General features: G+C 39.4%; 1 protein-coding gene across 2 annotated transcripts in view; it reads right to left on the minus strand.

Moving 5' to 3' along the window:
* HERC1 (HECT and RLD domain containing E3 ubiquitin protein ligase family member 1) overlaps positions 1–27,992 on the minus strand; it is a 109,552-nt gene that overhangs the window by 69,797 nt on the left and 11,763 nt on the right. Inside the window, exons 1-2 of one of the 2 annotated variants that reach the window (XM_063412164.1) lie at positions 14,875–15,004; positions 242–1,197 (exon numbers count right to left, since the gene is read on the minus strand). In XM_063412164.1, coding sequence (XP_063268234.1) covers positions 242–1,171 — 930 coding nt within the window. In that variant the 5' untranslated portion in view covers positions 1,172–1,197; positions 14,875–15,004. Of the gene's footprint in view, positions 1–241; positions 1,198–14,874; positions 15,005–27,992 lie in introns of those variants that run through there. The other variant, XM_063412166.1, reaches the window with a different exon arrangement.

The following is a 27,992-nucleotide window of genomic DNA, read 5'->3' on the forward strand; positions in this document are numbered from 1 at the left end:
CACCAAAAATAACAACACAGAGATCATTCTGCTGTTTCACCTTTACCTGTGAGGAAACAGGTGGGCAGGAAGGGAGAGAAAAAGATGGTGGATAACAAAGCAAATATGGGGGGAAAAAAATCACAAAAAAATGCCCCCTTTCTAACATATTTAGCAGACTGGCATTTGATGTGGAGAAAGTATTCAGTTAAGCATGCAATTACCTTACAAATGCAGAAAAAACAAACCCGGTTATACCTACCAGAGATCGTCGCATCTGGGTCAATATACTCATAAAGCAATCAAAGCTGATCATCCCTTCTGCACTTTGCAGCAACTTGGTTTTCTCCATGGTGTTTACTACAGCTGAAGCACCTAAAGCCATTTCTATCCATTCAAGAAGGTATCTCAAGGCACCTCGTTGGGCAGCCAAACCAAGAAGCAACTCAGAAGCTAATCTACGACCTAGAGTATCTGCCCCAGAGTTTGGAATTGTTACTCCTTTAAGAAAAGTTGTTACTTGCGATAAACAGTCCAAGCCCATTGGTGGAATCTTGCTTTCGTTTGCTAGAGATAAAGGTGGTAAAGAGCTCACAACTTCTATTGCAGTATGGATAACATCATTACAGAGACTGAGGCCAGGTCCTGCTGCAGGCATCATCCAGCTTTGTCTCAGCAGTGCAAATAACAAGCTCAATCCAGTCCGAACTCCCATTTCTATGAGTGCATCTGTGCTTGACCTCGGGCGTTCACTGACAGAGTGCACATCTGTGGATCCAGAACTGCTTTCTGGTGAATGCTGCTGCTGTTTCACCTTCCCCTTATCGTGATATTTATTAGAAAGTGCATAGAAGACACGCTGCAGCACAAGGAGACGCTTTCGAAGAGCTCCAGCAAACGGAGAGTCTGAGCACACCATCTTTGCCAGTGCCAGCTGGCTGCTAAGAAGGGCATCCAAGTAGTGGTCCTGCTCATCACTAGATAGAGATTCCCTCTCAAAATCTGGTAACTGAGGTCCTTTGAGGCACAGAACTTGCTGGGGCAATGGCACTACTTCTTTATTGTTAACTAATTTAGCATACAAGACAGAAACCCCCTCCCTTGTTGCAATAGATTCACTGTCTTCTGTGATCCAGGAGCTGTTTAGGTGTTCAAGCCATTTCAGCTTCACAGGTGGGACCATAGCTGCCATGCTGGTTCACTCCTTTGCCATTAGTCCTGGAGACAAAAGAAACTGTCAACAGGTATGCAGTATTACTTACAGATCTTATTACTCACAGCATGACAAACCCAAATAATCCTTTCAGAAGGTAAGCAGCAAAAGGTTAACCACCAAGAATTACCAGTTTCACAATCTGACTGGCATGTATGTGCAACTTACTTAACATGATGTAAGAATTTTAGTGTAAGTCAGTCTGAATTTTCTAAATCCATACACACAAAAATTCACACAAAGCAAATTTAATTCTGCGAAGTGACATGAACAGCATTTAAAAGATAAAGCAATTTAAGATTTAGGTGTGCACAAAGGTGCAGGACTGATAAGCATACCTCAGCACTATGATGATTTATGTCTGCAGGATCACCCATGTAATGGTATGATATTTTGCTATTTTATATGAATAAAGGATCACAATTTCAAAAACATACACTGAGTTAAATTTTCTCATATGCAAGAACACAGACTTATCACAAACAGTTGACTCCAGAGCTCTCCTAAGTCTATGTCTGAGAAAATTTTTAAAAATTAATAAATTAAAAGAACATTCTGATCCCAAGGAGACACTAGAGTTACTAATTTTAATGCCAATAGCATTTAGAACTTCAGTTTCTTCAAGAGGATTCTTGACGTCAACCCTAAATTTTGCCAAGGTAGCTTATAGCTTAATATGCAAAGAGGCTTCCTCAAAGTGAGTGTTTCCAAACTGCTCATTTTAAAAGAGTTTTCCTTAAAGTAATGCTTTATCTCCTACTGTACAAAACAGATTTGTTTAACTCTTGTTTTATAATCATTAACCATAGGTTACATAGGCTTTGAACGATCACTTTCTGTTCTTTGACCCTTTAAGTCCTAATGTACTAAAATTTCATGAAAAAGTACTGTAATTTCCTGAAGGGGAGTTTTGTATCCTTTGGTAGTGTGAGCCCTATTTGATCTAATTTCAGACTAAACTCCTGGGGGTGGAGGGAGTCTCTGCCATGTAGTGAAAGTCGGTGCTGCTGCCACGCCATGCTTGCAGGGCAACAGGTAACAGGCAGTGCAACTTGGTCCTCGTTTTGTCCTGACATTTCACACTTAGAAAATGTAAATTAAAAATATAAACTACTACAGTTAGTCTGCCAGTACATCTGCCAAAAAAGCATACTGTGTTCTATTAAACACCTGCTTTTATTTCAGCCAAATTTTCCCTGCACTAGATTAATACCTTCATAAAAAGCTTTATGTGAGCCCCAGAGAGCCCGACCCAAGTAACATCTGTCTCAGCCCCTTACCCAGGTCTATCCCACAGAAACTGGAGCCACAGCTGTTGGTACCATTCAGAGCCAGGAGCATTCCTTGCATTTCATACAAGACACACCTATCTACTCACACCACAAAACTCCCCGGCAGCTCAGCCTCCAAGTGGCACAGACAGGTACACCCAGGACCCTGTTTACTAAGAAAGGGCAACAGTGTCTCATTTGTCAGAAAGGATTTGCCAACTACCATTTGAGCCTAATAGAAACTGTAAGGCCACTCAATGAAAAACATCCCAACTCTGGTCTTCGGTGAAGTTTGTGCCTTCTCAAGAGGTAAAACATGGGGATGTAGCTCCATCAAGAAGCTCTCTGAACACATTCATTCATGGGCTTTATGCTTTTACCAGCTACTCCTCTTTCAGGAACTTCAAAACATGGTCATGCACCTCCAAAGGTGCAAATACTGCTGCTTTTCCTGAAAACTGATGGATTTTTCCCCTGCTGCCCTAGTATGCATATCTAAAAATAGAGATTGAAGCTTGAAGCTGAGATCTTAGCAGTGCCCTACTCTCCTGCAGCTTTCAGAAGAAATCCATTGTTCCACCTTGAAAATAACATTCCGTTTCATGTGACAGGTGGAACGCTTTAACCAGACACTGCTAATAATCCTGGAAATGCTCTCTGAATACAAATGAAAAAGATCTCTGTCTCTGCATGTAACAATTACAGATCACTGAAGTTAAGCAGAAACAAGGTAGCAAAGTGTATAGGTAGAGTTTATTTCTTCCAGCTCATTGCCCCAAACACGAGCATTATAATTGTCCCAGAGCCCGGACATAGACATCTTAGTTCTTTTTAGGGTGGACAAAAAGAAAATACATTTGGCTTTGAAAACTCAAGTGAATACTCACTACTGTTTCACTACATCTGACCACTGCAGGCTCAGGTGAACCTGTGGAAGGTACCAAGTGTGCAGGGTGGGCCAGTCCTGCAGCGTGCAGCCCCATGCACTTTCTGAACATGCTGACCACATGTCCAAGCACAAAAGGAGAAGCCAGAAATAAGTGGAGAAAAGTACTTTTCTTTCATCATCATGAACGTGTAACAGTCTAAATGTATAGCAACAGCTTTATAAAACTATTTTGACACTGGAACACTTAAAACACTTTAAAGTGCCCAGAAGTTTCTGAGATTTGTATTAAAAAAAAAAAAAAAAGAAAAAAGAAAAAAGAAAAAAAAAGAAAAAAGAAAAAAGAAAAAAGAAAAAAGAAAAAAGAAAAAAGAAAAAAGAAAAAAGAAAAAAGAAAAAAGAAAAAAGAAAAAAGAAAAAAGAAAAAAGAAAAAAGAAAAAAGAAAAAAGAAAAAAGAAAAAAGAAAAAAGAAAAAAGAAAAAAGAAAAAAGAAAAAAGAAAAAAGAAAAAAGAAAAAAGAAAAAAGAAAAAAGAAAAAAGAAAAAAAAAGAAAAAAGAAAAAAGAAAAAAGAAAAAAGAAAAAAGAAAAAAGAAAAAAGAAAAAAGAAAAAAGAAAAAAAAAGAAAAAAGAAAAAAGAAAAAAGAAAAAAGAAAAAAGAAAAAAAAGAAAAAAAAAGAAAAAAAAAGAAAAAAGAAAAAAGAAAAAAGAAAAAAGAAAAAAGAAAAAAGAAAAAAGAAAAAAGAAAAAAGAAAAAAGAAAAAAGAAAAAAGAAAAAAGAAAAAAGAAAAAAGAAAAAAGAAAAAAGAAAAAAGAAAAAAGAAAAAAGAAAAAAGAAAAAAGAAAAAAGAAAAAAGAAAAAAGAAAAAAGAAAAAAGAAAAAAGAAAAAAGAAAAAAGAAAAAAGAAAAAAGAAAAAAGAAAAAAGAAAAAAGAAAAAAGAAAAAAGAAAAAAGAAAAAAGAAAAAAGAAAAAAGAAAAAAGAAAAAAGAAAAAAGAAAAAAGAAAAAAGAAAAAAGAAAAAAGAAAAGCAAGCCCAACTCGCCTGCCCTTATTCCTCCCTTTCTCCTCCTACTCCTCAGGGGGAAAAAAAAAAGTAAACTGTGAGAACGTGAAACATAACTCATTTGGCATATCTTCTCGAACCACAGTTCCTGTTGAGGAAATCACCATTTTGGGAGAGTAAATGTTCACATATATTTTACTGTTGACTATTGGTAAGTCAACTAAAATGGGACTTAAAACTCATAGCTGAACAAGGACTCAGTGTTATCAAATTTAACACCTATTTCAAAAGCTCACTTCAGGGAATAGTGGAGACAAAATGTAGATATCAGACCCTAAAAGCTGAGTTCCATGTATCCTAGATGTAGAATTTTTTTTTTAAAACAGCAGTGGCAGCAACTTCAGCTGCAAGGGAAGACATGTGAAGGTAACTAAGCCTGCCTTCAGAGCTTGTTCACCCTGAGAACCATGGCCAGTGCTGCAACTGAACTCAAGGAAAGGCTGAGGTTTATCAAATCCTCTACTGAACACGTGCACAAGCACAGGGAGAGCTGCTGATACCCATCACTGCACTGGACACCAACTGCTCTTTGTTTCTCTTACATCAGATGAAAGGGAGTTGAGGAAAAGAATTTTAAAATGAAACCTGTGAAAACACAAGGAATATAATCAGGGAAGGCTTTTGCTTGAGCTAAGAGGAGAGTAGAACAATTCAATTATGGAATAAAATATTTTTAAGAGAGCTCTTTTAATGTCATAAGAAACACCTGCAGCAGAGACAACGATTCTTTTTCCTTTTATCAGTCCATTTCTTTAAATGCACCCATAGGTGAACCTATAAATTCCAAAGCTGAATTCCACTGCAGACTGAATGTGCATCCCCTGGGTTTCAGATTCCGTCTTTTCAAGCTCAAAAGTCAAAACCAGGTACTTCTTCTGGTCCGTTCATGGTTTTCCCCATCATGTAAACAAACACACCAAATGGCCAAACTACCACTCAAATTCTAAGCTCAGAATTAAGTCTCCACATCTTGCAATAACTAGTAAGCACTGGCAGGAGATAATAGGATGCATTTCAAATTCAAAGAAATCAACTTACAAGCAGCGCTAATGATTGTGAAACCATAATAATTAAATGATGGGCATGCATTTCCACACAGCCAAGAACTCAGAAAGCAAATTGATGACAAATTTCATTACCCTCTATCAACTTATTTCTCTTCATCTGTTTAGTTAGATGATGATTTTTAAGCAGTTTTGGCTTAGAAGTGTTTGTTGCACCAAAGGAAAAAATAAACACAGACAGAGTAAACATTAAGAATAACTGATACACTTAAGATCTTCCCTTTTGAGTGAAAATAGGGAAAAAGAGGGAAGTTGCCATATTTCAGGAAAAGCATGCAATCTTCAGTGGCCTAGCAGATAATTTTAAAGAATTTAAAATATGTTGTGTTATTAAAGAGTTTGGTTTTTCCTTAAATAGGAATCAATTCAGCCTGAAACCACCAGCTAATTACTACAGGTCATTTAAAATATTAATTTTTGTGGTGGAAGCTTGCCTACAATAACTAACAAATCACGAGTATTAAAAGTGTAAATGGCCTGTTGCAAGTCATTATGAAATACAACAGACTATTTGGCATATTAAAATTAAGTTTATATCACTAATTAAATACACTGAACAGCCAATTCTTTCACTGAGAAAAACTGCAACTTTTCTAAGGAAAGAGAATGATCCCCTTATCTCAAACAAGAATGAAATAAGAGACTGGAGATGCATTTAACTACATTTAGAAGTTATTTCCATGAAACAGAAATAAATTATGAGGAGATAAACTATGAATGCTGTTCCTTCCTTCTCTCTGCCACCACAGCAATCTAATCACAGAAACAGAAAGATGCAATTTGCTCTTGTCATTAATTCCAACTTGCTTATTTCATATATACAATACCTAGTCACTGACTGCATGGACAACTAACACCTTAATGTACAACTGACCAGGAGATACAAAAAATAGGTATTCCACTACAAATGTTTCAATATTTTTATATATACATACATACATATACACATGTATATATTTATATTTTGGTATTTATATTAGATACTAAAAAGATGTGTGCTGCATGTATATGCGTCTGAAGCGCAAGTAATTTTTCTGCCACAATTATTTATTTTCAAAGGAGAATAATTCTTGCAAAGCATTTCAGTTAACATCGAAGTGAAATTATCAAGAAAATTATGTACAATGTTTTTTTTGTATTTATATAAAAAGTGACATACATAAGGTAAAATGGTACAGAGAAGTAACAGTAAATTTTACAGCCACTTACTACCATCTCCTAAATTAGCTATGGAAAGAGATTTTTCTAGAGAGGGAACAAAGCAAACACTAAAGATTTCTCATAAATTGACTTGGTTGCCTCAGACATGAAGACTGTCAAACCTCTAAGAAAAGATTTTTTTTTTTTTTTCATATTTTTACTACAGCTTCAGGAAACCAAGAAGTTTTCAGGTCTTCTCACTTTGAGGTAAGTGGGACAGCTTTGATCACCTTCAAATGCAAGAATAAGAACTCACGAAGGAGGAAAAAATCATTCCTAAAGAAGTTAGTAAGGCAAGTTCTCAACTTCAACACAGTCAAAGGAATGAGGACTTTGGAAACTGCCCCAAATACTCCTATATTCCAAGGGCACAGGGGGAAATGAGAATAATTTACAAAGGACTTTGGCATGGGGTTGAAGGTTAAAGTCTGTGAGGTTATGAAGATCCTGTTTCTGAGTCCAGAACAAAAGACAGGTCTTGGATAGAGTACACACACTTCCCAAAGGAATTTCCACAGTCTTCCCTTTCCATGCCAGCTCAGAAATTATGGGAGATACCTGAATTTGTCACCCAAGAACCACCTCCATGTAGCCAACAAATTTATCCTAATATAAGTAAACAGGAAGTTCCCTTCTAGGGTTTAGATTTAGAAAATGCTTAGAATTTAAAAAAGCTCCTCAGACGTTGCTGTGTGTCCATCTAAGAGAAAGACTGCTGGAACAGTTTATAAAGAAAGGTGGAGATCAGACAGAAGCTGTACAGTGTGGCTACATCACACTCTGTAGCTCCTTTTGAGGAGATCATTTTGAGGAGATCAGGAAGATCAGAAACAGCTCTAGGCAATTCCAGAGAGGTAACACAAAATTCCTGCAGGAAGGGATACCGTAGGAGAGTCACGACAAGAAAAAATTGAGGGGGTTCTGTCTTGTTTTAAAGAAAGTTGTAGAAAAGATCATTAAAAAGTAGAAGACAGGATTATTATCTTGTTGTTTTAAGTAGAGAGCATAACAGCACAATTTCCCCACAAAACAAGTTTTGTTTTTTTAGTCCTTAGCACACATACTCAACTTATCAACAGACAGAAACCACCAATACATGGGAAAGGGAGAAGCTGATTTTATGGCCTTTTTTTCTCTTTTCCCCAAGACATCATCATCCCCAACACAGTGGCTCTACCTCAATGCCAAATGCAGGTAATCACTGGTATTCCAGCAAGAATAATGGAAGTCCATAGATAAAGTGGAAGGTGTAACTGCTGCTCAGGCTGTGAAAAGGAAAATCTGAACAATCAGCTCAGAAATGCAGGTAAATCTTCAAGCACAATGATTTTCCATTGCTTGTACAAACTTGAATCTTCCTGCTTAATTGTTACTTTACAGCTTTGTGCTTTCCTCCCTGTACAAGGCCCAAAGAAGTAAACATTGTAATACAGGGATAAAAAGCAAAACTGATCTTACATAAAGTGTTGTCAAATGAATACAGCAAACAAGGGGAATGTATTTTAACCTAGTCTTTAAGCTGGGCAGAAGTTCTCACAGTCCACTGAGATTTTCAAACATATAAAATGTCTAAAATTATATACAGTATCTTAAATCAGTATGAAGAAAACCCATTTTCTTAAATCAGTGACACTAGCACATACACTGAAGATATAACAAGGATGGAATTTATCAAAGCTACGCACTACTAACAAAGCTACAACCATGTTTTTATTTAACACAGCCTGACTACAGCAGAAATCAAGCAGACACAAAAACAATTATTCTGACAGAAGCCAAGTGCTCAGGCTGTTGGAACTCCTACAAAAGTAACTGAAAGCTTTATTTTCTGCAAAGCTCTTGAAAAACTGTACTTATAAAGCTATAAATATTGTACCTCCTAAAAATCAAAAGTTTTCTCAGAGGAAAAATAAAGCTCACAAGCACTTACCCTTTCCCTCTCTACAATCAGCAATTTCAGCAACCTTTGTAAGATGCTGACTACATTTACTTTATGGGAACCTAATTACAAAAGCTTGTAAAACAAGAAATCCGTCCGTACAGTCAACTCACAGGCAGGAAACACAAAAATTAAATACGAGGTTGTGAAACTGAATTCTACTCACTGCCTGCCTGCAATGTTGTACCACACACATATACAGAGCTCTTCACTGTGTGTTCATTGACAATGAACTTCCTGGAGTCTGCAACAGTTCCATTTATTATTTTCAGCATGAGGGGCTCCTGGGTTACCTCCTGTGCTCAAGGTCCCTTCAGCATGATGTCACCTGGGTGGCTTCTCAAAAGGATTAGAAAATTTAATATTTAAACAGATGGCAGCCAGATCGCACTACAGCTCTTGATGCTGCTACAAGTAGTTAGAGCTTCATTTGCAACAGTGAGAAATTAGCTTCTGTGATGGGCCAGAAAAATCAAGCATTTTGTGGCTCACACAAAACTCAGGGAAGATTTCACAGTCAGAATAATCAGGTAATTCTACAAGCTCATTAAGGATATAATTCAATTATTTCACTGACTACTGAAGAACTTTATTCTGGGATGTTATTTCAGATAAATTTTGATACAGTATGTGTTCTGAGCTCATTGCCAATCACAGCTCTGGAAAAGGAAATTCACTTAAAATATGACAGAAAACCTAATGCAATATGTTTCTATTTACTGCCTCACTGATGACAGTATTACTGCTGCATTATACAAGTGGAATCTCTTCAAAGTTGCAACATTTTAGTTTCTTAGCATAAGCATTTAGAATCCTTCTAAATTATTTGTTAATTCAAATACATGTAACATTCTTACCAGTAAACCAAAGTCTGTATCCAAGCCTGCTAAATTATTATCTCAATGTTCTGTCAAATTCCTAACCTGTGGGACGCCACAGCTGAATGTGGAATTCAAGATATGGCTATACCGTCATTTTGTGCAACACAAGGCCTGTTCTCAGGTTTTGCCATGTTCCACTCCTAACAATTCCTGACGTTCCATAAAACAACAGATTACCTTAAGTTTTTATCATTCCAGTCTTTCATACTTCTTACAAAGAAGCCACGAAGTCCCATTAAGAATCTTGCATCACATGCTGCCAGCTGACAGAATGCAGCAATTTTTGCAATACTTATTAGAATTTGACAATCTGAAAGTACAACTAAACCAAACTGATTCGTTTTCCTTTTTTTTTATAAATAAGGGATTGTATATACAGGATTTAGCAGCAGGTATCAGAGCTCCAAACAGCATTTACAGCCTTTTACTTGAAAGGTGATTTAGAAACCAAGAATATATAAAACTAATTAAAATCCTGCCTTGCCACACGTCAAAAATATGAAATACACAGAAATGAAAAACCTACTAGACATTTCATATTGCTCATGGCCAGGGGATGCTATGAACAGTTGAAACCAACAGGACATAATGTTGCCTAGAAAAGCTATCTGTTCAATATTCCACTAGTGCCAAAAAGCACTGTAGGTCACTATGCAAGATAGGAATCTTCAAATGTTCTTTTTGGCCTGTCCATGTAGTCTAGACACACTGCCATGACAGATGCAAGGTGAATGGAATCCATCCAAAACAGTCATGGGGAATAACAAAAGGAAACACTGACACTGCAGAGAAATTACTGCAAAGTCACAAAAAATTGAAAGCAGAGACAAAAAGTGTCACTAGAAGTGGCAAAAAGATAAAGAGGCAGAAGTGATAGTAACAGGAGATGGACTGTGAAACAGTGCAGAAAAAATGAGTTGTGATCTCGTACAAATCTGGAATGGGAAGCAAGGAACAAAAGGAACTAACTCAGAAAAAGCAAGCAAGAACAGCAGCTACAGCAGATTGTTCTTCACTCCTGAAACATTACAGTGAAATACACACCAGCATTAATTCATGTGAACATCTGTCTCCACTGAGCACAATGGCTACTATCTTTCCTCCCTGTATTAGCCTCCTGCTCAGTAAGTATATGGAAACCAAATGAATGACACCATCATTCAGAATAAGATTAATTATGCAAACAACCATCAACTTTACTTTCCAAATGTTGAATTCCACCTAACCTTGTATTTGTTAAGTAAGCTATGGTAAGGTTCTACTTGATATTTTTCCAGTTTTAGTCTTCCTACATGATTTTAGGTTCCTGTGAGATTATTTATTTTCTCATTATCAGGTATAGTATTGAAACCAATAAAACCCTATGCTTTCAGCTGGTCACAACTGGTCACTCCAAGAACCTTTTTGCAGACAGAGTAAAGGAAGACAAAGTTATTTTTAAGTTAATAGGAAATTAAAGCTATTTGCTCTTTTGCCATTAGGGTTTAAAAAGAAAGTGATACAAAAACCTAAACATGGTTTGTCAATGTATAGCCCTGGGGGCTGTACAGAATCTACCCAAGCAGACAAGAAATAAAAGTTATCATTATTGTTCAGCAGATAAATATAGAAAAATCAATTTAATCCATTACTTCTTCAGATGCTTTAAGGTTACTGAAACAAAAGAATGAGAATGCAAGACACTCCACATACACAATCATCAAAAGCAGCTCACGAAGAGGAGCTGAGAAGCAGAAATCCCCATGCTTCAAAAACATCCCAACAATCTGAGCAAAGAAAAGTGCCTGATCTAGCAAAGGAAAAGGGACGTAAACTCTGGTGAGGTTTTAGCACGACTGCTCTCCCCAAAAGGTACAATCACTTATACTTCTACTGTGTAGTTACAGTATTTTCAACCACCACAACACACAGAAAAACACATTTTATTGCAAAAACTACAAAAATCTTGAAGATGTATTTACTAGAAATCATGACTTGAAATTGAGAAACTCAGCAACAGACAGAAGAGTGCAACATGTACAGACAATCCAAATTCAAACACATTCAACTTTCAAGTTAGCTGTAAGGTAAAGCAGAAAGGTGGACTACAGCCTATAGATAAATAGACAAGACAGACAGACAGACATAAAGGTGACGTATAAGAGCAATGGAGAGATACCTGTTATCAGGGCCTGTGGTGACAGGACAACAGGAAATGGTTTTAAACTGAATATGGGTAGGTTTAGATTGGATATAAAGAAGAAATGTCTCAATGAGGGTGGTGAGACACTGAAGCAGGTTACCCAGCTAAGTTGTGGATGCCCCTTTGTGTTAACACTTCCTGTTAATATTTGCTCTTCTTGACTCGGAGCACTCCTGTTATAACTTAATTGAAAAAGAAACTTCCGTTGTGTAAATTCATGCATCTGTAAGGAAATGCTTTGAGGATGAAATTTCAGTATTATCTAGTCCTGACATGAAAAAATTATTACTAGTAAGGAGGACTCAAACTGCAGGCTCTTCTTTAAGCAGCAAATTAATTCCTGCTCCCAGCAGAGAAGATGATTGCTTGACCACCTGAACATCCTCCCAACTAGCTTGGTGACATCAGGTCAGTCACAACAGACAGTCCAGGCCAGGGCAAATTCCAAGGTCACAGTTACACTTGCTGTTGATGGGCAAATCCTAAAGCCACTGGGCACCAGGTGGATTTTATTTTCTTTTTTTTTTTAAGTAAGAATTTACAAGGGTTACTCTGAATTACTTTAATGCACAGGAGGCAGCTGCAGCATATTGGCAGTTATTTCAAGCAGCCCTGTGACAGCAGAGCTTCGATTTCTGAGGGCTACTTCAGATGTTTTTAAAGAGCTAACACCTATTAGATTTGAATGTTCCACTTGACTGTCAGTCACTACAAGGGAGACAGACAAAAAGAAAACCTGGCAGCAATTTCAGAGTTTGAGTACTTCTGAGAGCCAATCAACAGGGAAACACAATCAGCACAGTACTCACCATTCACTACCACACTTTGACAGCAGGAAGCCAAAACAACCAGAGTATTGCATCCTACTTTTAACTAGAACACACCAGTGCAAGATAAAAATCGAGATCTCGAGTTACATGAACAGAGGAAGCTTAAGTATCTGTACAGGATCTAACGCTGTTGTATTGAAAAGCTAATGACTCCCCAACAATCTGTGAGCAGAAATCAAATGCCTGCTCCACCAAGCCTACCTGAAATACATGTAATTTCTGTCTCCATTACTTATCTTTAAAATGGAGATAAGTGCATCTCTACCCTATGAGTATTACAAGAATAATTACATTAAAAACAAAAAAAAGATTGGACTACTACGTGTGTCTTAATGTCTTAAATAAAAGTACTTAAACATACATAATTTTACTACTCAAACACAAATATTGTTGCTAATTTCACATGTAGCTTTCCTCATCTTTAGAATGGTCTTACTCCAGTCATTACCGATAATTTAAAATACGCAGAGCACTCTTGTACTGTTTTCTTTGAAAAATAAAGATTATGGCTACCTCAGATTGGTAAATTAAAGGCAAAACCAACCAAGATCTTTAGTCAAGTCACTTAAACTGTTTCCTGATCAACTACTATCCATTTAATTCAGTTCTGAAACGGCAGAACAACAAGTTTTCACTGGCAAACTATTTTATTCATTTAATCCGTGAATTGAAAAATAATGCTGTGTTAAATTCTTACTATGCCAAACACTCTCTTGGCAAAAATAAGTCAAAGACTTTACATCCCTACACTTAATTAACAATTAGATAAACACCTCCTTTACACAGTTTCAAAAAAAAACTTCAACACTCCCACTTCCCCTTCAACTTATACACTTCCAACCACAAAAACACATTTAGTCTTAATGTTCAAAGAACAAAACATACATTACGTATTTAAATAAGAACACAGGAGCAGAGAGGGAAACCTTAGTACAGGTTTGCACTCAGAGACAAAAAGCTTTAAGATGTTTCATTTTAAAACACAACCACTGTGATAACGCCACCTAACAAATTCCTTATAGGTCGCAAGGATACAGGAGACTGGCAATGCCCTTCTGTAACACAACATTGTACAGCTTCTAATCTTTCGTGCAAAAAACAGATTCCTCTCAGAATGGGGAAGCAGTAGCAGACTGACCAGGTACACAGTCTACCTTTTCAGATTAAATACCTATTATATTTTTCCCCAAAACTATGTCAGACTTAACCCTGAGATCCAAGTCCTCTGCAGTCCCACATGCCAATGGAGTAGATGTGGTATATATGGATCGCCAACAAGGAGCATTAAATTCAGTACCTGTAAACTTAGAGCTCTGAGGTTTTATTATGAAACACCAGTATAGAACACTCCGTTAAACTACAAATCTGATCAACCTCATGAGACAATATACACGTGTACACATACAGATACATATAGGATATGTATACATGTGTATAGAGCATATGGTTCCAGCAACAGCAAATTACACCATTCATGGAGAAACAATCAACTTAGATACGTGACAACACCAAAGAAAATGTTCCAACTGCACTAAACCTCTTTTATATACACAGGGAAAGGGAGAGGGCATAACAGATAAATTCTGCCCTTTAAAGAAACATGCAAAGCAGCTTGTGTACAGCAACATCTGAATGAAATTAACTGTATGCAGTTAAATAAAAACAAACCCGAAACACAGCAACAAAACACCTGCTAGAGCTTCACTTTGAAATACAAAATAAATCATCTCTAAGTAAAGTACACATATAATGTTTCAGTATTGTAAGCAAGAGCCAGTAAATATGTCACGGGAAGACGGTGCAATTCAGATGACAGGTCTGGAGATATAAGGAACACCTACCTACAGTCACGCACACAGTGGATGAAGGCAAACACGACAAATTCCAGACTAAATTTTGTGACACCTGCGGGTCTGCCTGGGATGCACGTCGCCAGAGATGCATTTAACACTTAAAGGAAAATGTGCGGCCACACTACAACCGCATTCATGAGGTTCATGGGAGAAAAGCACAGGCTCCGAGGATCTCAGCCGAAGCACAATGCAGAATTCGTACAGTTTATACCGCTTTGAAGAGGCACAAAAAACCCCCACGAAGGGAGAAGCGCTGCCGGAGGACTCCTGTCCTTCCCCCACCCTCAGCAACAGGGCAGTGACACCTGACCGGCCCCACCTGCCTCCCCTTTTCCTCACGGCCGCCTGCACCTTCTCCCGCTCTCGGCCGCCCGCGGCCGCAGCTGCTGCTCCGCGGTGTTGTCGGGCGGCGAGAGGGTGGGGAGAGAGCGGGGAGAGCCCTGCGGCCCTGAGCTCGCCCAGGCCTTCCGCCCCTGCCCGCACTGCTCAGCCCCACGCGGCCGCGCGCTCACCAGGCAGCGGCGGGGGCAGGCGGCGGCGCTCGGCCCAGGAGCCCCGCGGGGCCGGCGGGGCGCGGGGAGCGGAGCGCGGAGATCCCGCCGGGAGCCGCGTCCTCCCGGCCCGGATTGTCACAGGGAAAACATGACGCGGGCGGGCAGCCGCCGATCTCGCGGGGCTACCGCGCGGCTCTCGCGAGAGCGCCGGCCGCTCCCCGCCTCCGCCCGCCACCGCCTCTGGTGCGCGGGCACGCGCGGCTCGGCGCTGAGGGCGCGGCGGCGCTGCCTGAGGCGGGCACGGCTCGTCCCGGCACTGCGAACGGAGACGGCGCCCAAAGGCTCGGGGTCGCTGGGATTCTGCGAGCGCCAGGACGAGCAGACAAATGCTTTTGCATAAAAACGACCAGAAAAACAGGTCAGGGAAAAGAAGCACCTAATTTAGATGGGGGTCCTGATGGAATTGGACAGTTAGTGAAAAGAAGAGAAAGGGATGCTGCATGCAGGGACAAAAAAGTGCAGGAAAGGCAGAACGAATCACATCAGTGGACAACCAGGAGTATATTAAAGCGTTTGCTTAAACAAGACAACATAACAACAAATAGTAAAACTGTCACTGAGGAATGAAATTCCAAGTCTAAAGAAGGATAAAGGATACAGTGAACACTGTCACGGGCTTAGATAGCGGCAGCAACAATGGCACATCAAGCTCAGTGAAGACCCAGTGGCAAAAAACAACACAGTGAGAAATCTCAGTTATACCCACATTAATTGATAAAGTCCATACAATATTAGGGATGCCATGACTGAATCGGTAGACATTCATAGACTAAGTAAGTGGGAAAACTGACAAGAAGCAAGAGGAAAACTGTGCAAGAAGGGACTGCTTATGTTTCAGTACATCAGCCTAAGGTAGGAATACAATGGAGGCTTACAAAGATTGGTGATGTGAAATAGGGGAACAGGAAATGATTGTTTACACTCTTCCAGTGGAAGAACTGGAACATAACAAGAGGAACTAGAAGATAAAAAATTCAGAACAAGGAAAATAATTAGTATTTCTTCATTCACATATGACACATTCACATTCACATGTAATAAGTTGTAGAACACCTTGATGTAGGACAAAATATAGTAGAAGTTTACCTGGACTCAAGAAGAGACTGGAAAAATACATGAAAGAAAAAAAGAATCAGTTTACCAGAGACATCTCCTCTGATTGAAAAATGTCCCAGCCCACAGAAAGTCCTACAGTATTTGGGGACACTACTCTCTGCTTGCTCCTGCCTTTCCTTCCCAAGGCATGGGCTGATGGCTGGCTCAGGCATGGTACCAGTGGACCAGAGATCCCATCCTCATGTCCTTATCCTACAGCCCCTGTCTCCTGGATCTCTCCTCAGAAGCCTTAATGCTTTATTCTGAGTTATGAAGTGTTAGGGGAGGTCTCTAAGGGTAGACCTCAGCTCCCTGGACGGACTGTTGCATTTTATGACATAAGTTCCAGCCAAAATTGGACTAAACGGCACTGGCCACTTTGGAGACACATCCCAGGTATGAAGCACTTTTCATTCTGCCCCTTAAAATGCCTCAGGGATGCACAGTATTGTGCATCAGAATAAAACCCAATGCCTTGCTTTGAAAAGTCTGACCCAACCAAGCTGAAAATCACAGACTAAGAAAAAAGTCTCTGTTAGCAATTTACCCATGTAATATCAACCCATAGGATGATGGTCAAGATCACCTATTTTTGTTCAATAAATTGTAAGATTTTAGTTTTGTACCTCTAACTGTACCAGCTAATCTTTGGTCTAAAGTCATAGTCAAACTCTGCTGTGAACGAGCAGCTTCTTTGTTGATGAGACCACCTGTGCTAACAAATACAACCAAAAATGGGGTAAAATCATAAAAACATTTTAAAGCATTCCGTATTTCAAATATGTCAGCTAAAGGATGCTGTGTAAGAAAGAAACTTTTAAAAAATCAGAATATATATGAAAACACATTTAATGCAGACATGTCCAGCAGATCTAGCATGCCACAGAAGAGAGAGCAGAAAAAACAGACACACTCAGCAGTGTGTGCTCTTCTCCATGCTCACATGCCCCCCGCCCACACACATGAAGACAAAACCTTATCATTAACTGCAGCTTTTATGGCTTACAGGTTCCACCTGCAGCCAAACATTCTACATGTCTCAAGGAATTTCTTAGGTTTGCAAATGTCTAATGCTTTTAAAGTTGTATACTTTTAAATATTAAGTTGACAAAACTGCAAGGTGTTCTCTTTTGTTTGTCAAGTCTTGACCCAGCCCATCAATCACTCTGCAGTACTGAGAGTCAAGGGCTCTCCCTGTGCCACTTGCCTGGATGCAGGTGCAGGGTCCAGACGCTCACTGATGTCAGAATTTAAGTTACACTAGAGGACCATTGCTATTCATCTTTGTGAATTCTTACATGAAGCTTGTTTATTAGATAGCAACTGTTAATATTTGATATTAACTACAATCTTTGATAAGTCAAGTGGCTTCCACAGTTTCTCCTTCAGAGCTGGACCCCCAATGCCTGAACTACTGTCTGCATCTACAGCCAGATGGGCTCAGGAGCTTCTGAACTGGAATAAAACCCAGCGTGCCAAGTGATGCAGGATGAGGAGGTCTATTCCATCACCCTGTACTAAGCAGACAAGTATTGTCAGGATTACTGAGAACCCAAACAAAGCAAACAGCATTCTAGCCTACTAGTAGCCCTGGTAGGTCTGAAAATAAGGTTAAAAAGGGGGAACAAGTCTACATTTGCTCTGACACTACCAATGGCTATCACCACAATTCAGCCACCTCATCTGAGAGTCAACTATCATTAAACGAAAACAGCACTTGCATCCTTAGAAAATTGCAGAGGCTCTTGAAACTCATTTGGGTACCCTGAGGACATACCAGAGGAAAGACGAGCCCTCCAGCCACCTGCAGCTATATATTAACAGAGTGAAAGTAACAAAAAAAAAGTTGAGAAGAGTTTTATGGGACAAGTTTCCTCGACATAGGCCAGGAATACCTGAATCACAGCTCTTCAGTGGGTAACATCATTCATCCTCTCCCCCTCCTTCACAGCAAGCATAAGCAGGAGTATTCAAAACTACAAATCTCAAGAGTTCAGCCCATAATGTCCCTGACTGCAGGACATTCATCCTCCATTTCGATTTCCGAAATAGTTTCCATCTTAGCTTCAAAGCATAGAGGGAGGCCAAGAGAAAGCCCATATGATCATGGAGGTTTCAAGGGAAAGGAGGCTGTAGATAGTACCTCTTACCTCTGTGCTCTCACCTCTTCTTTAAAACAGAAATAATCCTTCACGATGACTGCAGACCTCTCAAGTCCCACCTACAGTTTTCCTCCTTCCCAGCTTCACTTGGACTAAGGCAGGTTTCTTCCAGCATTTCGCTCTACAAGACCTGTTTTACATCAGTGATTCCCTATCACTTTGCATGAGTTACTGCATTATTTATTAGTTTAAATTGTACTGTTACATAATCCCATCAAATGTACTTTTAATCTTAAACAATGAAGAGAAAGGCATGATAATGACAGAACAATGCACAATTTAACATCAAACGTTTTTCTGAAACTATTAGTAATTATCCTTTACTTTTTTAGTAACCACATTTAACTCCTCATCCTCTTTTGATCCAAACATTTCACCAGGGCTATGACCAATTCCAGTCTCACTATTTTTGTAAAATCTTTTTTTATAACACAGTGCCTAGGACAAGCCCAACATCCAGCATGAGGCTATTCTGTTTATCTAGGGCTTATTCTTAAATACTTTTCCACAATGCAGGATAATTTTGGATAATTTCAGAAAATGGGAATTTATATTTGAAATACCTCAATTAACTGTTTTGATTTTACTGACTCCTCGTTTTCCAGCAGACTTTGCTAACATTGGCATGCCTTGCTGTTGCCATGGCAATGAAAGAAGTCTGTATGGTTTGGGATGTGACTCAGAAAAAAATTTATACAGAAATGGGCCAACAATTAGAACAAAGGACTTTGAATGTTTCTGTGCCACCAGTTAATAAATAAAATGAAAAAACAGAAAAAAATAAAGATCCCAAATAAGAACAACTGGTACTGAACAAATCATGATTAGACAGAAGACATCAAATTATTACTTGTGATCCTCTCTTGCATTTAGGTCTCTCTGTGTGTATAGCTTTATCACCCCAAGAGTAATTAAAATCACAGTGATCTGCCTGGGCAGTTACTTAACCAGAACAGAACCTAGATTTGCCCAAAGAAGTTACATTCTTAGTGTTTAGAAATATGAGAAGTGTTGTATTGTGGACCTACCCCAATAAAAACAGTCTCAAAGCGATCATCTCTGTGAGAGCTCCTTCAAAGGCAAGGCTCTTCTCATGGCTCACAATTTACATGAAGCAGAAGAGAGGTGAGTTTGCCAATTAAAAGATGAGGAAAAGAGCTTGTGGCAGTCATTGAAGAGGTGTGGACAGAGGTTTGCAAGCACTAAAGCAAACCTATATTAATCTATGAAGTGCATGGAAAAATTATTTTAGCTAGGCTTAAATTACTATTCACCTATGTCTTCTGTAGTGACTCATGACAACACTGGCTCTTTTCCTGTAGATCCAAGGTATGTGAGGGGAACTGTTATTAGATCATTTGCCTGTGCAGGGATGCCAAATGTGAAGGCACTGAAATATATGCATCAGTGTCAGTCCTTAATTTCATCTTTTGACTCATGTTCTGGAGTGATAGTTCCTCTGCCTGGCACTTCCTGTTCACACCAAGCTGAGCCATACTGTTATTTATTAGAAAGCAATCTAAAGCCACATCCACATGGCCAGCTGGCTCTTACCCCAGTACAAATCATCAGTGCCACACAGCAGTTTCAGAGCTCAGGGTTGCAGGTAGTTGTGTCACTTCTTCTACTGCTGGACTCAACTGTGAAATGCGGAGTAGGAACTGGTCTGAAGTAACCTCCGATTTAAGATCTAGTTCAATCCATGGCCATCTCTCCCTTTCTTTAGCTAGCCAGTAACTTTTTCGAACTGTTTCGCTCAGCCTAGCTTTGTATCAAGGTTCCACACCTCAGAAATGCCCTTGGGCAAGCCAAGACAGAAAACATTCCAAAGAACAAGTGGGGAAAACACATGGGAAACGAGGGATTTGCACTGGAAGACAATAGATGATAACATACTGGCGAAATTAAAAGGATTACATGTGAACAACTAAGTAACAACTGAATTCATACACAAGACTAATTTCAAACTAATCTATGCATGGGTATGAAATGTTTTGAGCATATGTGGCAAGCAGGTTACTAGGACTTCGAGAGAACAAGTAACTCTCATTAGCTCAATATGGTAACACCCAGTGCACAGGCACAGTGCAGCTTAAATACTGTGTCACAAGAACACCTATATGCATAAAGACACTGGAAAGAACTAAACAACAAAAGAGAATGACCAGTGGTCAAAGTACCATTCACAGGATTGCCATTCCCAGCTGCATTCTTACAGGTTGTTCACAATTCCTTTGGAGCCTCATGAGTGAATTTTGGTGCTGTGCAGTCCTTTAAAAACCCCTGTTGCACAACCCTGTAGTGTGTCTGCACTGCCCATGCTTTTAGCAATACAGTCAGGTAAAGTGCCCGTCACAATTGCTTTCCCCTGCCACACTCTGCAGTCTTTCCTACTCAGTGAGTAAGACTTCCTCTGAATGGAAACATGGCAAAAAGGCAGCACAGAGCTCCAGCAATTCCTTTGTGCTTACTACTGGAGACTTCCTAACCCTTTGCATTTTGGGTGGAGAGGTTATCCAGCTTCCATGGCCGTGGAGCAACAGGAGCAAACGGACCAGTTGCGTTTGGCAGGACACAGGGGGATGGACCCCAGCTCTATCAAATACAGCACACAAGAGCTGTGTGCCCATCCCCAGCAACCTCAGAGCCCTCCCAAAGGGAGCACCCACAGGGTCGCACCAGTTAATATTCACAGACTTGCATAATATCAAACTGGGCTCAGTAGCAAAGCAACGCTTGAGCTGTTTTGAGCAAGCACTGTTCTGATTTCTTCAATGGAATCCAAGACAGGTGAAAAATTTAGGAAAGAAAGACTAAAGCTTATGCAATACATAAGCTCAGCAGTGATGCAGTCCCCTTTTTCATAACAAGAAAAAAAGCCTTTATTTAGAGGGCTTTTGTTTTTTCATTGAGGCCATCTGACCTTGAGTAAGTCCCCTTCCTTATTATTTCTCTCTGAAATAAGTTACACATCTAACTACTGGTACAGGCCTGCTTTCAAATTGCTCTAATCGTTTTGCACAAATGCAAAATATTATTATTCTTAACCACAACTGTTCCATGCAGGATCCTATGCATCATTTCTTTCATCAAGAATTTTATTTTGTAAGTCAGAATATACAATAATTTTATAAAAGGCATTAACAAATATTAAACCTAGGAAAAGCATTTTTTAATAATTTTATAATTTATTTTATAATTGTGATTTAGTTTTTCTTTGCAGAATACAAATGAATAAAAACAGATAAGAGCTGTTTTCAAAATTAGCAACATTCCAAGACCATGATTACTCACGGTACTCAGGTAATTGAAGCGTGAAGGCCTGAAAGATACTGTAAAACCTTTTGTCTGTACAGCACATTCAAATGCATTATTTAGCATTTTTAGAAAGAATTTCTTTTTTCCACATCATCTAGATCATTCCTCAGAATAAATGAGATAAAAACTAAAAAACAGATTTTCAAAACAAAATTTTTGCAAAAACCCCAAACTTACAACTCTGTTCTTGTCCCAGAATTCCTCTTTCTGAGCTTGAGCTACAAAAGCAATTTTGATTTTTCTCTGGGTTTTTCTTCCTTTTCATTTCTGACAGCTATGTTTCTTCCTTGCTCATGGTTTCATTCCACCATTTCACTACTTTTCCCTCTCTTTTCCTAACAGCTATTTGTCTAGTCCTCTAACCAATTTTTTTTAAACTGACTTTTCTTTGGCTTCTGTCAGTTCATTAACATTTTTCCAGTCTTTAACTCAAAGTGAATATTCTAGCTGTTTTCTGAAAGCTGTACAATGAGGAATTATCCTTGTGCTTTCATTAATCAATGACTACTCTGTAAGGCTAAAAGCAGTTTTTCTCTTCCCACTGTTTTCACATTTCCTCTCATTCCATTTGTTCTTGCATTCAATTTTTTTCCAGCAAACACCACAAGACAATATCTTCCCACACCTTTCCCTTTGAGATCTCACAATATTTTTCAAAAAGAATGCTCTTTCCCTTAGATGAGGGGGGGGAAGACAGTACAAATGGGATAGAGTTATCCCAGTATGTCTAGCACAGGCTGTATTCCAGTTCAGCGTGTTACCTAATAGTCTCCTTTTTCAAGAAAACCTCTGTTCATAGTGGTCTGTGCAGGAGGGACTGGTAAAGTTCCAAACTGCTTTTTCCTGTCCCACACAGCTCCTTGGGCTGCTTGCACTACAACATCTGCCTGCTGCTGGGCAAGGAATATGCCCACTCACAAGGGAGTAAAGGTCACTTTCCAAATGCATATTGGAAAGAAATCTTTCACTTGGAGTACTATCATCATCTTCATTTCAGAGAGGTAAAAACTAAGCCTAGACAGATGGAGCAACTTTTCCAATACCAGGGTTTAACCCAAAAGCCCAGAGCTCATTCCACACATATCTGGATTTGTATGTGCCATGAAGTCCTGGGCTTGACAGACAGAATAACAGAGCAACCAAGAGACATTTCCTCTTTGACATAGCTAATTCAGCCCTAAATCACCCAGAAAAGAGAGGAGTTAAAATATTTATATAATGAAACACTAATAAACACTTCAGCCAATTCTACAATGAGAAATATGAAAACAGGTAGGAGCTGATAAAACTGATTAAAAGAAAAAAAAAAGGGAAGTAAAAAAAGAGCAAGGCAAATACACAAGAGACAATTCATTTAAAACCCCATCCTACACCTACTTTTGAATTTTCTCCAAGTGGACTATATCAAGCTCTACACAGAAAGTGTTAAATCAATTTAATTACAGAATCACATGGAAAAGCAACATTAAAAACCTTTCACTCATCTTGCCAAGAGTGAAACCAAACTACCACCCAACACACCTTAGTAGTTTTCTCTTTTTTTGTTTAAAAAAAGCCTGGTATTCTCCTTACAGAAAAATAAAAACATAAAATAATCCCAAGTTTTGCTTTGAAATGGAAAACAGTTCCATTATACAGAAATGTTTGGCTAGACGAATACAAAGCTCTGCCCTTTGCACAAAAAGGGCTGCAAAGAGCATCCTGTTTAACCAAGCCAGTGTCCTAAAGAACAGCCCATCAGTACATCCTCTGAGTAATTAGCATATTTAGGATGGGATGTAAATTACCACTACTTGAACATTACGAATCATTTTTTGAATTAGCTTAGAAATTCATTATGTCAGTTTTCTACTTCCAGCTGAAGCACTCACTAAGTTCCTACTCTCTGCTATCACATATAGAGTTTACCATATCAATGTACAATTAGATACCTGCTGTGCCAGCCTTTGAGCAAGGAGAGGCTTTGGGATCCTTTTTGGTCCTGCTTTCACATTTGTATTTCAGTGAGGTTATCCAGTGCTGAATATTGGTGCTAAGAACAAAGTCCAAGCTATGGAATTAAACACACTGATAAGACGAGTGCCAGAATGGCTCACTTCAGCATGGTGACGTGGGAATGACATTAGCCATCTCTTTTCTGTTGCTGTGGGGTGTCACAGAAATAAAAACTCCTATTATATTGAAAGGTAACAGGACATGGTACATGGACAATGCCTAAGGACAGTGGATGGGCCTACACCCACTGCCACCTCCTACACCTCCCCTAATGTTTGCTGCCCGCACTGTCCAATACAGTGACCCTTCCCCACCTGTCCCAGCTTCTCCTCAGTGTCATTCCCCTGCTGCCCTCATCCACTACCCTTTCTCCCCTTTTTAAGGACATTTTCCAATTTGTCTCTCTCTCATCAACATGTGAACATGTGACCCAGCCCCCTGCACTGCAAGGCCAGCCAGCCTGCAAATACACTTTATTCTAGCTGGCCTCTGCTCAGTGCACACATGACTGGTGCAGCAGACGCTCCCTCGCACTGCCAGGGCACCTGTGTCCTTTAGCCTGACACAGGAGCTTCAGTGGAACACTGTGATCCGGTGCTTGGAAAGGCAACATCTCCCACTTCAGTGCTTGCTCACATGAGCCTCAGGCAGAGGAAAGGCTCCAGCATCGCTGGGTACAAGAGAAGTTGGGGGAAGCACAGGAGTGAGACAGTTTGGTATTTTATTTTCAATAAAATAATATTTTCAAGGCATGGATTCTGACTGGCCCACCAACATTCACAAGCTTTCTGGAGTATGTATAGCCATACACAACAGAGAACAAACTATTTTAATACTTGGAGATGCCACTCCAAGAAATGTCTATAGCTCTTCTTCCATGTAACAGATGTCTTAAGAAAAATACGCAAAAGGAATTAAAACCAAAACTGATGTCATCCTGTCATGCAGCAGCTGAATAAAACAATACAAATTAATATTATTGTTCATGTGCTGCTGGAAGAACTATTTTTAAAGTTCATGACTGAAGACAAAACAAAAAAACCCAGTCCTTTACTTTGGCCACAGTTTAGAAGCGATGCACCAGTCATGACCCTGCTAAACCAAAAACAGCAAGGCAGTTAAAGCAGCATAGGTAGCACTTTCTATTATATGTTCACGCTTCATGTAAGGGTGTCCTCTTTGAATCAAAAGGTGAAATGCTAATGTGAAAACAAGGAATCAACACTACAGGAAGGTAAGGCAGAAGTATTGTTCACAACAGCAGCAGTTTTGCAGGAAAGTAATTTGGGACATATGGATTGAGAATGCTGAGAGGAAAACCCTGCTCAGGATTTGAAAGAGAAGATAGTGGAAACAAACCTTGCTGGGTCTTGCCTCCAGATTTCAAAGGACAAGGTATAAAGTGAAAAATTTTTATAAGTACACTGGTACAATTAGTGAAAGAGAGAGTGATCGCTTATACCAGGCCTTTCCAAAAGCAGAAGTGTAGTCCCAGTGGCCTAGGCAAAAAGGAAGCTCCCTGACACAATATCCATCAAGCCGGAGTACTCTGCTTGCTGCTTATCCATGACTGGTAACTCTTGGGCAGAAAGCCTGTAGTGATGCTCTCCAGCACTCCTCTGCCAGAATCCCTGCACACACCCAGCCCTTAGGGTTTATCTTATGATCCCATGCCCTGCCAGGGAATTATGGGGATGAAACTGTGCCACAGCTGGGCACTGGAGAAGAGATTAGGCTTTCAAGCACATAGAGCAGGGAGACAATTAAGATAAAACAACAGTGAGATAACAGGGAGGGCAGGTATCTGTCTGTCCATCTTTCCAGGCACTGATGTGGGACATTTGAATTTTCAAACCCAAGTTCATTCCATTCCTGGCTGCTCTAACATACCCCAGGATCCACAGCCATGCCTAAACTGAGGCAGGTCAAATAGAAAGTCTACATCAATGAAGAGAGCACAGACACGGCCTCTTCCTTTGAAGCAGGCCATGGAGAAGGATTTTCAGGTTTTGCAAAGACAGGAATCCTTAGATCTAAATAGAGAAAGAGCACAGCATAAGTCAAAGCTCCTTCAGAAGAACATCTGGTAGAGATGCGTAACCCTGTCCTTCAGAGAGCTCAGGGTCAGACTTTTAATTCAATTCTAGATGTTCTCCTCTATCTGAAAATAATAGGTTTTACAGCATGAGAAATCAGGCTGTGCTGCACAATAGTTTGACATATGAATGTGACATGGGAGAAGGACTGCGCGACAATATAGGACAGGAAACAAAGGACAGCTACTGGATCCCAGTGGAGCAGCAGGGAACAGCTCAGGCATGCTGACAGCAATTAGTGCCATGGGAAACGGGCCAGCCTGCCCTGGCCAGCAGCCAGCCCTGCACAGCACACACGGGGCATCTGCACTGCAGCTTGACATGGTGCCAACCACGGGGCACCTCCAAACATACAATGTCACTTCACATTTTGGGATACTGGGTCAGTAGCAAATGCCCAGCAACTTCTCACAGTAGTGAGTCATAATTTCTGTATCTTGCCTATGCAGTGATCAGAAGCTTAACACCCCTAAAGTCACAGTTCAGTGAGAAGCTAAGAAGGTCTTAAGCCTATATTTAAAAAGAAGCGTGAAACTAGTCTTTTCATGAACATGCTCATTTTTTGTGAGCAAAAACCTATGTGACAAAATAAGTCAAGTTGATCAGTGTCTTGCTAAGCCTTAGAGGATATTTCACACCATTCTGAAAGCTGCCCACAACTAGACAGTGCTCAGACACCACATACAAACATGGTAAGGCATTTTAAATAGAATATTGTAACAAATTTGCTAGTTTCTATTATGTGTTAATTAGCTAAGGCATTTGAAGACCAGATACAATTTTATTACGTTATATCTCAACTCTGCTGATCTTTAGCATTTGGATCAGAAGAGATCTTGACTAACAATTTATAGCTCTACATATAACTTTCTCTGAAGTCACTGCCCTCAAAATCACTGTCCTATTTACATTTTTACTGAACAAAATCCAAAAGTAGACAGTGTGTCACTTGCAAAGTACTTAAGACTTAACACGTGCTCGGGTGCAAACCACTCATCTGGCATGAACTGTACTGCCTGAGAACAGTTTCAGTAATATGTTGTTTCAACAGAACATAAAAAAGCTGCAGTAGTCATTAGAAAGAAAAATTGGTAGGGAGACAAAATCTTTACTTCATGCAATTAGAACAATACTAGGACATTAACATGACCTTTTTTTGGCTGGCAATAATTGTACATTGCTATTAAGTACAGGAAAAGTTTACTGTACAGAAATATTACGAAAGCTTGATTAAAAGCAGCTGCATAAAAATTGATTTGAAAAGTACATAACATTTTATAACTTTTCAATTTTTTATTTGATGGTTTTAGATTTTTTTTTTAACAGAACTTCTGTGTAATCTTTTGTTTCCTGTTTCTCTAGGGAGTTATTAAACAAAGCTGCAACAAGTACCAAAAAAGCATAACAGGTTGGGTGGGGTAAGAGGAAACCTGTGTGAAGGAGCATTTAAACATTCTAACTTTCCTTTGTTATCAAATAAAATAACTTGCTAGCGAATCAACACTAGTGTTGATTCAATACAGAAAATTGACTTTTCAACTGATTCTTAGATTCCCGTGACAATGTTGGAAGTTCATTTTGCTCAATTTCCATAGAGTTTCCATTTCTTCTGAGAAGAAGAAATATATTCTGAATAACTACAGCTAGTTGTAGCTTTTTTGCCTTACGCTACATTAGGGTTGCAGTTTCGGAGAGAAGCACACAACTGAACACACCAAAGGTCAAACAACAGCCAGGATTTATTGATGGACACCCCCTTTTATAGAGGATTCAAAAATTCCTGCACTCACACACCTGATAGGTCAAGGTCTCAGCTCCCTGGCCAGTCTGCATTGAGGATTGAATGGGATTGGCTGGGGTCCCCTGTTTGAGTTCAAATCCAACCTATCATTATCATACCCGGGGACTTGGTTACTTCTACTCTTTAATGAGCTAGGCTAGTTGAGTTCGGCTTGGTTATGGCCAAATTTATCTATGCACCTTCAGAGCAGTTGCAGCTGTCACAGCCTTAAACCAAGCAAGTCACACATTTTGGTTTTCAAGCAGATTTTTCTTCATTTTATTAGTTAATTTATCAACTAATTCTTCATTACTGCACATCACCTTGCAGATTTAGGTTTAATTAGTTTCAAAGCAGACTGAGATAGACACTGGTACTAACCAAAGCCAAGAGAAGTAACATTTCAGCTACCTCTTAATAATACATACTATACAATGGTTTAATTGAGCTCCCTGAAAAAAATTAGATTTTTTTTTTTTTTAATTTTGTCAACTGCTTTATCAGCCTTAAATCCAGGTGCAGAGATTCAACAGGGAAAACACCTTTCAGAACCCATGCTCAGGTCCTGGCACAGGTTTAACACATAGCCTGGCAAGCATTGCCAGTGAGGTATATTTACTTCAATCAGAC

Source organism: Prinia subflava, chromosome 15 (genome assembly GCF_021018805.1).
Source record: "Prinia subflava isolate CZ2003 ecotype Zambia chromosome 15, Cam_Psub_1.2, whole genome shotgun sequence".
Lineage (NCBI taxonomy): Eukaryota > Metazoa > Chordata > Aves > Passeriformes > Cisticolidae > Prinia > Prinia subflava.